The sequence below is a fragment of the Sorex araneus genome, chromosome 6, assembly GCF_027595985.1.
Source record: "Sorex araneus isolate mSorAra2 chromosome 6, mSorAra2.pri, whole genome shotgun sequence".
Classification (NCBI taxonomy): Eukaryota; Metazoa; Chordata; class Mammalia; order Eulipotyphla; family Soricidae; genus Sorex; species Sorex araneus.
Window position 1 is genome coordinate 47740906 of NC_073307.1, and position 12084 is coordinate 47752989.

Sequence of the window (12084 nt, forward strand, 5' to 3'; positions counted from 1 at the left end):
ACCTCTGGGGTGGGGGGCATCAGAGGAGGAAGCAGCTGGAAAGATTAGTGCAGGCCTGTCTGCTCCCTCAGTCCAGGTTCATCTCCCCATGGCCCCAGTGCTCAGGTGAGCATCTCCATGGCCCTGTAATGGCCTGAGGGGAGGGGGGAGAATCCCCCTCCCACCCACGCCCACACACACTCAGCACAGTCCCCCCAGGGCAGGGGGTAGGAAGAGTGAGGACAAGGGAGAAAGGCCTGGCCCAGGCCCCTGGGGCAGCAGCCGGCCCCTCCACCACCCTTTCCCCCTCTAGAACTGCTGGAACCTGCTCCCAGGACTGCACAGGCCAAGATCAATACCCAGACAAGGTCCTGCCATCAGCAGAGCAAATGGAGCCCATCTTCCCAAGGGGGGGGGGAGGCGGCGGGCTGCAGGCTGTGGGCGGGGAAGGGAGCCCAGGATGGGAGGGGCCCCTGCTCCCCACTGCTCTCCCATCTCCTCCCACATCCTCCAGGGTTGGGGGAGGGGGTCAGCTGCCCCTGCAAAGGAGGGGACCCCCGTCCAGACGGCAGCACCCGTCCCCCACTTCGCTCTTCAGCAGAACCAAAAATCTATCGGGTCAGCCTTGCAGAGCGGGGCGGTGCCCCGTGACCCAGCTGCCCGCTAGGCCCTGATCCCATCTGATCCCATGTGGGGCTGTCTCTCAGGGACACCCCAGGACTGAAGGTCGGACGGATGTGGGCTTTGCTCTCTGACTTGGGTCTGATTATCAGGCCTCCCTGCAGGAAAGCTCGGGAACTAATTGTTCCTATCAATCTTGTAATCATCTTGTGCACAGTACAATTACCCTGCATTGCAACTTCCCCTCCCTAAAAGCATCAATTTGTGGACTAGAAATATCTACATGTATACACAATGCGCAATCATTTTCACAACTCTGAAATGTTTTCACTTTGATTTGTTTTTTGTTTTGGAGGGGAAGGTGCACAGGTTATGGTGTTTGGAGCTTATGCACTCAAGGATCATTTCTGGCAGTGCTCAGGGTACTGTATGGGGTACTTGGAATCAAACCTGGGTCGGCAGTGTGCAAGGCAAGTGCCCTACCTGCTGTACTATCTCTCTCCGGCTACCTGAACAACGTTTTTATTTTCTAAAGTGGGGGATCTTGTGATGTTCAGCGACGTGTTTCTCTTCATTTCTGAGGTCCTGCTCTGTGGCATATATGGGGAAACTGAGCCGAAGTGGTAAAGGACCCATTTCCTCATCCAAAACAGCTCATTGAGCTGGGTGAATCCTTATTAGAACCCTGAGCATCACTCCAGGATTCTCCCATCTGTTGACCAAGAATCCCTTACTAGAAGATGAATGAGCTCTGGTCACTCATTGGCATGAAAGTCTCAGCAAGGGGCCAGAGTTATAGTACACAGGTAGAGCATTTGTCTTGCACACATCTTGCCCAGGTTCAATCTCCGGCATCCCATATGATCTCTCGAGTCTGCCAGGAGTGATCTCTGAGCACAGAGCCAGGAGTCAGCCTTGAGCACCACAGGGTGTGGTCTAAAAAACATCTCAGTGAATTCCCATGTACAGTCATCCCTTGGTCCCGGGGATGGGTTCCAGCCCTCGAAAGATGCCCAAGGCCTCGGATGCTCAGATTCCTTCCATAGAATGGTCAAGTATTTGCACATAACCTGTGTGTCTTCCGGAGACTTTGTATAGTGTCTAAATTACACATAACCCCTGGTACCCTGTGACTGACAGGTGAAGATTGGGTACACTCTCTCATTTAGGAAAAGGGTGAAAGAGGCTGGAGTGATAGTACATAGTACAAGGGGTAGGGCGTTTGCCTTGCACACGGCCGACCCGGGTTCAATCCCCAGCATCCCATATGGTCCCCCAAGCACCGCCAGGAGTAATTCCTGAGTGCAAAGCTAGAAGTAACCCCTGAGCATTGCTGGGTATGACCCAAAAAGAAAAAAAAATTGCACTTTGTACATTTTCTCATTCATTTAGTTTTTTAGGACACACATAGCAGTGCTCAGGGGTTGCTCTTGGCTCTGTGCTCAGGGATCACTTTTAGTGAGGCTCAGGGGATCATGTAGAGTACCCGGGGTTGAATGCAAAGACAGCTCCATGCAAGGCCAGGACTATCACACCAATGCCATCACCCTGGCTCTGCATTTTTAAAAATCTAATTTCATTCAGTTTTGTTTAATTTTGTTGGGGTCACACCTGACAGTGCTCGGCTTCACTCCTGGCTGTGCTTGGGGGACACATGTGGTACCATGGATCAGAACCAGGATTGCCGCAAAGTTTCCTTACTTCCTGTACTATCTCTCTGACCCCGATTGCTCATTTTTGTTGATTACAATTTGGGCTTGGGGCCTCTGGCAATGCTGAGGGGCTATTCCTGGTCTGGCTTCAAATGTTGCTCCCAGCCGTGCCCCAAGGACCCCGTGGTGCCAGGATAGGACCCGGGTCTCCTGCATGCCGCGCAGTGCTCAGCCTCCTGTGCTCACTACCCAGCTCAGCTGCATTTTCCAAAAGGCGACTAAGGGGATTTGGCAAAGACCAGAGCAGCTGACGCTTTTGCTTTTCATTTTATGTCTTTATCGTTTCTTTGAATTATTTCTACATGAACATTTTATTTAAAAGACTAGTTTAAATAAAAGACTAGTTTTAAAAACACATATGAAAAAGCACCTCTCCCGGGTGTGGGAAGTGCTCGCTGGAGAGGCCGGGCAGGGTTTCTGGGAAGGGCGGATGGATGTCCCGGTGAGCAACGCCGCGAGGCCCCCGTCTCCCCTCGCGCAGCCGGAGAAACCGGGCTGTGCTGAAGAACACTCAGCCTCAGACACTGCCACCCAGACTCCCAGAGGCAGGCGGGGAACCGTGGAGCTGAGCTGGTTCCTCCCGCGGGGCAGCTGGCTGCCCGGGGAAGGCTCCCTGCTAACCCACCACCCCTTCCACCTCCTTCTCCTACAACCAGGCCACCTGGCGTCCAGGAGCCCAGATGCTCAGCAAATCATAAGAGGGGTCTACGGCAGCCCCCGGGGCCCGTGCTGCCACAGATGTGCTTAGTCACCAGCGCTGCCCATATGATACCAGCTCCCTGCACCGGGGAGGACAGTGGCTCTGCCAGCCTTGTGGCCTGTGCAAGCTCACCCCATCAGCCCCATCCTGGCTCTCGTGAGTTTGGGCAGCTCCAGCCCAAGAGCCACAAAGTCCAGAGAGGGCTCTGAACTGCCCTTGGTCACACAGCAGCGGCAAGACTGCCCATGCAGTGTGAGCCTGGAGACCTCCAGATTATTCAAGTTGCTGGTCCCGGCTCTGCCTTCCATGGATTACTCCTGGCCCGCCCTCACCCACCCACTCCCCACCCCGCTTCTTTCCTATACCAAGTTCTCCACCCTACAGGACACAGTGCCCTGCAGGGCACTGGTAATGATTTGCCCTGCCTCACTGCGCCAGATGAAAGGCCGCGACACAGGGGCCAGCAGAGGGCCTGCTGGGATGCCCGTGCAAGCCAGTGTGACTACACGGTGTCAGCTGTGTGAATCCCACACCTGCTGGGCCCCAGCCCAAACCAGCTGAGCCCTGCCAGGCAGACACCTGGGTGATGGCAGCTCCTCCCACCTGTCTCCTCTGCGTCTGCAGGTCCCCTCCCCACGGCCCCCCACCCCGCTGCCACCACTCAGACTGTGCTGGACTTTGAAGGCACCGCCCCCCCCCCGCCCCCAAGCACACTGCCTGTGGTCACTGCTATTCCCACGTCAACCACTTGCCAAGGACAGGAAAGAAGTCTCCCGGCTCCCAGGGTTTCCCGGGCCTCGGCCATGCAAGTCACCCTGGTTTGTGCTGAGATGCAGAGCTGGATGGCGGGGGCTGCAGAGAGCACCCAGAATCAGTGCTTCTAGAAAGTTCCCAGAGATGTGGCCGATGCAGCAGCCTGCCTGGCCGGGGCTGTTTCTGAGTAAGATGGGGCTGCGGGTCTTCGGGAAACTCCGGTCTCAGCGCAAGTTATGAGCGTCGGGTTGGGTTCAGACTCTCGGGGTATGTTACAGGTCTCCTAGGGATTCCGTCGGGGCGGGGAGAGGATAGACTTGGGGAGCCACTGTCCTAGGGGGTGTTTAGGGACCGGGAGCTGGTGCTACTGGCGTAGCGTCCTGGACACTGCAAAGTACGGGGCGCTGTCCCTGGTGCTGGCACCTAACACCAGAGACCCGACCCCACCTCCCGGGAGCTCGGAGGCAGGCAGGGCGGCGGGGAGTCTGTAAAGAGCACACGCTGAAGGGCAGAAGCCCAGGCTTAGGGGATACCGCCCGGGAAACAAGCGGTAGTGAGGGACTGAGAAAGGGGCGGCCCCCACACTCAAAGTCTCTCAAAGGGTTGAGGTGGCTCCTGGAGGGTTGCTAGGTGAGGGGCCGGGGCAGCAGAGCTGGGCAGGGCAGAGCGCCCACCATTCCCATCTTGGGCACCGATGCCCAGAGGAAGGAAGTCGGAGGAGTCTGCCCTCCCGGTGCCCCAGGAGGGAGAGCCCACCTCTGCAGCCACAGACCCACCCTGGTGCCAGCCCCCACGGTGGGAGGGTGAAGGAAAGCGGGTCCTGCCACCCACCTCGGGCTGACAGCTTCTTGGTGTTGATGATCTTGGCAGCATACTCCTGGCCGGCCAGTACCTTCACGCAGCGCCGCACCACCGAGAAGGCTCCCCTGGGAGGGCGAGAGCAGAGACAGTGAGGCCGGGGTCGGGGGGGGGGGGTGTCCAGGGCTGCCTCCCCCAGACATGGGCCTGCACAGCTGCAGCCCACACCAGCCTGCTGCTACCCGTCAGGACAGCAGCACCAACGAGCCCCAGAAAACCTCCAGGGGGCGTGACGGGGAGCCTGTCTGCATGAGAGGAGGCGTCCTGCGCCCACTGCCCATCTCTACAGCCCCCAGTGGGACAGTGCTAGAGTCCCAGACAGGAGCTCTTCGGGGTCTGTGTCTTATTCCCTGGGCCAGACCTCACGTGGGCATGGTTCAAAGTCTGAGCGATGTAAAAGCATAGGCAGTGAAAAGGGCCCTTCCCACCCCTGCTGCCCCAGCTCTGAGATCTGCCCCCCATAGAGAGCCACGTCCCCAGCCCCCAGACTCTCCTTCCATGGATTCACGTCACACAGAGGTGACTGCCCCTTGCATACAGTCCCACGGCCCCCCTACCGCTGCGTGTTATGGAGGCCCGCCTTCCTACCACGACGTCAAGAGTTCCTCATTAGATGGTATTCATGACTGGCCCTATTGTGAGCCCTGAGGGTACCAGCAACTGTTCGCTTTTATAAATAGTACTGAGAGTGCTGGAGCGATAGCAGGGTGTTTGCCTTGCACGTGGCCGACCCGGGTTCAATTCCTCCGCCCCTCTTGGAGAGCCCGGCAAGCTACTGAGAGTATCTCGCCTGCACTGCAGAGCCTGGCAAGCTCCCCATGGCATATTCGATATGCCAAAAACAGTAGCACCAAGTCTCACAATGGAGACGTTACTGGTGCCTGCTCGAGCAAATCGATGAGCAATGGGATGACAGTGACAGTGACAGTGACTGAGAGTGCTTTCTTACATGTGTCACGGGAAACACATTTCCCAAACAGACAAGTGTCCAAGGATAAACTTCTAGAGCAGGTGTTATTTGGTCAAAACATAGACGTTGTTTGGTCATTTTGAGAGATAACAGGAGACGATCCATGGCAGAGCTGGTCCCAACTCACTCTACCACTGCGGGGGGCGGGGTGCAGCTTTTGTGCGCTGTGATCAGCCACCAAATGTGCCACCAAACTGTCCTTTCTTCGCTGGCAGCAGGAGTGGAACCTGAAACTGATTTGATCTGAGATCCCTGGGTGAAGGCCAAGGTGGAGTCCAGTGTTCTACCTTCCGAGGCGGCGGGGGTTCTAGCAGCCTCACAGTCTTTGTGGTTGGGAGAATTCAGAGCAAGAGTGGCGGGCACAGAGGGGGCTTGATTGTTACCATGTGGAGGATGGCTGTTTCCGGACCGTTTGGTTTCCTACCATCAGGCGGAAGTGAGGATCATTCTGTGAAATTTTCCAATTTTTCAAATGTTGGCACCTTTTTCTAAAATAATTGAAACATAGTGTCCAGCCAGACTAAACTATTTGGGAGGTACATGGTGGGGGGGTAGGCAGCTGTGGTATCCCCAACACCAAGACCAGCTGAGCCTAGGGAGCCCCTAAGGGCTGGACAGTGCTGGCGGCCTCATCCCTGATGCCCTAACACAGGCTGGAGGCAAGAAGGGGTGTCCTGGGCAGGCTCCCCACGGCAGCGCACGCAATGTGGAGGGGCTTGTTAAAGGAAGCTCCTGGCTCCTTAGATTCTGGGCTCCCTGCCCCACCCATTCTGCCAAACTTGAGGCATGCTGGCGGGTTCAAGCTTCAGAGGGAGCACTGGGAGGCACGGGGCGGGAAAGGGTGCAGTGCTCAAACCCACGGGCCAGAGGGAGAAGTGAAAAATGGAAGGGACATATGAGGAAGAGTCACAGGCTGCATGAGGATCAGAGCCTGTAGGAGCCTGGGTTCGACCCCCAGCATCACAGGGACACCAAGCTTTGCGCCATGAGCAGCACCCCCACTCCCCCCAGGGAGTGGCCCCTCAGCCAAGCAAAGAGACCGGAGGAATCAGAAGGGGCCATAGAGCAGCAAGCAGGCGTCCATCCGTAAGTGGACAGTGCGACTCAGCCACCCACTATCCCTCATGTGCTCTGGCCACCCCCTCTGTGCTCCTGCTGCCTCCCGGGAGGTCCCCTTCTCACCCAGATCTGAGCTGGCCCATCCAGGCCCATCCTGACTTGCACTTTCTCCCCTGCGCACATTGGCAAGTGCCCTGGCAGACAGGGGAGGGAGAGGCAACAGCAGCAAGCGGGGGCTCTGAGCTGGGGAGAGGAGTCGCTGTTGGGCCTCTTAGAATCCAGCAGGACTCAGTCGACTCCCAAAGGTGCCCCAGGCAGGAGGAGTCTCCAAAGCCAGGGCAGGGACTGGCTTAAGAGCTATCGTTGGGGCTGGAGCGATAGCACGGAGGGTAGGACGTTTGCCTTACACACGGCAACCGGGTTCAATTCCCAGCATCCCATATGGTCCCCTGAGCACCACCAGGAGTAATTCCTGAGTACAGAGCCAGGAGTAACCCCTGAGCATTGCCGGGTGTGACCCCCCCCCAAAAAAAAAGAGCTATCCTCAGGACAGGGCTGGAGTGATAGCAGAGTGGGTAGGGCGTTTGCCTTGCATGTGGCTGACCCAGGTTCGATTCCCAGTATCCCATATGGTCCCCTGAGCACTGCCAGGAGTAATTCCTGAGTGCAGAGCCAGGAGTAACCCCTGAGCATTGCCGGTGTGACCCAAAAAGAGCTACCCTGGGGAAGGTTCTAGAGCCCAGGGTAAGGTGCCTGGGAAGCTGGGCTACAAACCCCTTGTGCAGGGAGAGTTTCACCTTCACCAGGCAGAATCCAAGCTCAGTCCTGACTCCTGAATATGTGCAAGTGGAAATGTTTGGGGGAGGGGAAGGGGATGCACAGGGAGGCAGAGAGGAAAGGAGAGGAGTGAGGGGTAGGGATGGGAGGGGAGAGGGGAGAGGAGGAGAGATGGAAGGATGGAGGGTCAGATGAGCAGAGGAAGGTGGAAGGGGAGCAGGAGGGAAGGAGAGAAAAGGGAGAGGTGGAGGGAGGGATGAGGAGTGAAGAAAGGGAGAGGAAGGGGGGTGTTGAGGGATACAGAGGAGAGGAGACCCAGAGGGAGGGGCAGGGAAGGTCCAGGAAAAGGGACTAAGCTTGCTAGTTTCTTCAGAATTCCCTTGGCCTCTTTCAAAAATGCCTATTCCCAGGCCCGCCCAGCCTGACCCAGCAGAACCTGGGATCTGTATTTTCATTTGCCCTGCAGTCCAGAGGGCGCTCCCAGCCAGCTGGGTACAGCCCTGTCATCTTTCTAGAAGTCTGACTGCCCATCCCCAAGGAAGCACTGGGCCCCCGCAGAGCAGCTCTGCCCCGAGAGACCAGGACCTGGGCCGGAGCGATGCTTCAGCGGGGAGGGTGCTTGCCTTGCCCACCGCCAACCTGGGTCCGACCCAGCACCCCATACGGCCCTTCCAGCCCCAACAGAAGTGATCCCTGAACACAGAGCTAGGAGGAAGCCCTGAAGCACAACCAGGTGTGGCCCCAAAGAAAACGACCCCCCCAAAAAAAAAAACTAAAAACTCCAGCTCTGTGAAGCAGGGCAAGGGTCAGGAGATGGCTGAGGAGATGTGCTTTGCGGTGGGGGCTTCAGGACCCTTCCCTGGCCCTACAGGGGACCCCCAGCACCCTGGCACACACTTTCCTCAGAGCTGCTCGATGTGGCCCCCAAACAAAGTGGGAAACCGTGTCACTGCTCCACTCAGCTGTCCTTCAGGGCACCACGCTTTGCTGGAAGTCTAGACCCCCTAACCATGATCCAGGTGGTGGGCGGGGGGGGCACATGGAGGGTCTGTGTTCCCGAAGACCCTCCCATGCCTGGGGTGGAGGCTGAGGAGGCCTTTTCTAAGCCAGGAGGACACCAAGGCTGGAGTGGGGTCTCTGGAGTCCCCAAGCCTGGAGGTCCAACGGTGGTGGCCACCTCCACCCCTGTCCCTGGTGGCTGCATGCTGGTGAGCTCAGCACTTCTGTGTTCTTCCCGTGGGGACAAGAGCATCTACCTCCCTCCTTGATTTGGGGGGAAATCAAGGAGTCACATGACAAACACTGGACATAGGACTAGCCTGATGAAAGGCAGAGAGGGACCGGGCTTCTGGCTCTCTCTCCCCCACCACTAACTGAAGACTTCACCCCCACCTGCCCAGAGAGATGAGAAGGAGACTCGCAGAAAAGAGATTGGGGACAGCAAGCCAGTGCTCACGTCTGTCCTCGCTGCCTCTGGTCAAAAAGACTCGCTGGATGGGGCAGGAGACATAGTACAATGGATTGCATGCAGTCCAGTACTTGCATGCAGTTTGAACCCAGGTTCAACCCCTGGAAACTCATAAAATGTTCACCAGTGCCTTCCTGTAAGGGCGAAACTGGCGGCAGAAATAAGAAAACTCAGCTATGGGGCTGGAGCAATAGCACAGTGGGTAGGGCGTTTGCCTTGCACGCAGCCGACCCAGGTTCAACGACCCAGGTTCAATTCCCAGCATCCCATATGGTCCCCTGAGCACTGCCAGGAGTAATTCCTGAGTGCATGAGTCAGGAGTAACCCCTGTGCATCGCAGGGTTTGACCCAAAATTCAAAAAGGAAAGAAAGAAAGAAAGAAAGAAAGAAAGAAAGAAAGAAAGAAAGAAAGAAAGAAAGAAAGAAAGAAAGAAAGAAAGAAAGAAAGAAAGAAAGAAAGAGAGAGAGAGAAAGAAAGAGAGGAAGGAAGGAAGGAAGGAAGGAAGGAAGGAAGGAAGGAAGGAAGGAAGGAAGGAAGGAAGGAAGGAAGGAAGGAAAGAAGAGAGAGAGAGAGAAAGAGAGAAGGAAAGAAAGAAGGAAGGAAGGAAGGAAGGAAGGAAGGAAGGAAGGAAGGAAGGAAGGAAGGAAGAAGGAAGGAAGGAAGGAAGGAAGGAAGGAAGGAAGGAAGGAAGGAAGGAAAGAAAGAAAGAAAGAAAGAAAGAAAGAAAGAAAGAAAGAAAGAAAGAAAGAAAGAAAGAAAGAAAGAAAGAAAGAAAGAAAGAAAGAAAGAAAGAAAGAAAGAAAGAAAGAAAGAAAGAAAGAAAGAAAGAAAGAAAGAAAGAAAGAAAGAAAGAAAGAAAGAAAGAAAGAAAGAAAGAAAGAAATCTCAGCTAGGCCCTCAGGTTCAGATCCTGGAACTGAAACAGTTTGTTTCCCAGCAATGAAACAATGAAACAATGTGAAACTAGCCATCCTCAACCCACCTGGAAAGTTCCAGGGCCCAGCAAGTGTACCCAATCAATCACAAGTGTGCCAGAAACCTTAGAGAATGTAACCATAAACTGTTGCGGGAAACTCTTGTTTAACTATTGCCTGACCACTGTTCCCATAGTACTTTGCTTAACTTTGAAACTTTTAAGCCTATATAAACCTCTTCTGATTTGGAGTCAGGGTCGTTGCCAAGACTCCGCTGTGTTGGATGAGACTTGGACCCTACCTCCAGTTAGCAATAAAGTCCCTTCGCTTTTGCATGATCGTGTGTGGACTTGGTCTCTCTGCTACTGGGGATCTGAAATTCGGGCATGACATTCCCACACTGCTCGTATGAATGGGTGCTCCCCGGGCTGGAGTTGGGACAGGTGGTCTCCCAACCATAGTACAGGTATGGGAGCAAGGATCGGGGCCCATGCAGCAGGTGGTGGGTGGGTGGGTGGGGTACCCGTGAAGGTGTGGGATTAAATCTGCCTACAGAGATGGGTGCCGACAGCAGTGATGCCGCGAGAACCACAAGGGACCAAGCACACGCGTGTCCCCCGTATCTCCAGGCTGCTGAGGGGTCCTGCGTGTGCGCAGAGCAAAGTGGCAGGCAGAATTCAGGCTGTCTGGGCGGTCTGCGGCCAGGGGTGCCGGGGGTGGGCCTCAGTTTCCTCCGCTGCACCCCCTGAAGGCATTGTCTGTGGAGTGTTGACTCTACTTCCAGGGTCCAGAGACAGTGCTAGACCCATCACAGCTTGTCACAGCCCATCCAGGGCTCACAGCACAGTGCCCGCCGTGCTCGGCTGCCCTTCACCAGCTCTGAGCACCGGATGGGAACCGTCTGTGTTGCCTCACGTGGCAGCTGCAGGCCAGCCTCGTGTGCAGAACACGCTCAATGTGGCTCGTGGGATGGAAGAAGGGAGTTTCCCATTTTATTTCATCGAAATGTCTCTCCATTGGAGAGTTCCTCCATGGCCCGGCCACCCCACACCGAGACTGAGGGAGGCGGGGGGGGGGGACACTGTAGATCCATGGCTGAATCCCTGGCTGTCCCAGGTGCGGTCTGGTGGTCTGTTACCGCTGTGGCTACTGGCCCCCGGGCTGTGTGTGTGGTGATGGGTCCTCTACCCGCACTGGCCCGCCTCCAAGGCTACGTCCTGTACGTTCTGCCCGTTCACCTCGGCCAAGTGGCTTCCTCCCTGGACACGGCTGATGAGAGGGATGCACCCTGTGTGCTTTCCTGACACCGAGACCCTAAGGTAGGTGGTGGGTTGAGCACGGCCCCTGGTCCCTGGCGTGGAGTCAACACTCAACAACCAAGGGCTGTCAAAGGCACCCTTATCCAGAAGTGATAAGAACAGCTGCATTAGGGTCTCAGAATGAACCCGGCTTACCCAGCTCAGGGGAGAAGTAGGCCTGGGGGAGTGGCGAGAGGGGGCTGGCCAGCAGGTGGGGAGACCCACCCACCGCGCAGCAGACACGCGAGAGGGCAGGGGACAGTGGGCCTGGAGGGGCTGGGAACGTGGGGATGTGTTAATGGGCCGTGGAAAGCCAGCTCCACGCTGGGAAACTGCTTCTCCTCTCGCCTGGCAGACTCGGTGTCCTGGGCGCTCCTGGTTCGCAGCCCACCAGCCGCTCCCCACCTTCGCCTGAAATACCCTCTGATGCCTGCCACCGCCAGGGACAGCGTTGGGGGATGGCTGGGCTGCGGTGGGGGGTGGGGGCGAGATCTGGGCCTCCACCCCACTTGGCTACCTGTTTTGTTATCCTTCTGGGCCTCAGTTTCCCTCTTTGAAGGGTGTTTGAGGAACTGCAATCCCAGTTCCTCCTGGGGCCATTCGAGGGAGATGCGTCCCAGGCTGGGATGGAGTGGGGTTCGTGCAACACAGGCTGGTCAACTGCTACCTCCTCTAAAGGCCGCCCCCCCCACAACCGCACACCTAGTGGGTCTGCCCGTGGCTTGACAGACAGGAGCACTGGGGGTGGGGTGGGGAGGAGGGACAGCACAATCCCAAGCCCTTCTTCCATTCTGGATTCCTGGGAGTCTGATTGACAAGCATGAAGATCTTTCCCCCACTGGTGGCTTCCTCAGACGCCCTCAGGCCTCCCGGAGAAGGAAACAGCCACCTTGCCGAGGACATTTTCAGAAACTAAAAACCAAGAGCCTTTTTGTCGACCCAGCAGCTTGGGCCACTTCCTTCTGCCCTTCTTT

General features: G+C 56.5%; 1 protein-coding gene across 3 annotated transcripts in view; it reads right to left on the reverse strand.

Annotated features, from left to right (window-relative positions):
* The window catches only part of CAMK2A (calcium/calmodulin dependent protein kinase II alpha), a 56831-nt gene that overhangs the window by 36843 nt on the left and 7904 nt on the right, over positions 1-12084 (reverse strand). For all 3 annotated transcript variants that reach the window (XM_055141500.1, XM_055141501.1, XM_004620609.2), the window contains exon 2: positions 4597-4691. In XM_055141500.1, coding sequence (XP_054997475.1) covers positions 4597-4691 — 95 coding nt within the window. The remainder of the gene's footprint in view (positions 1-4596; positions 4692-12084) is intronic.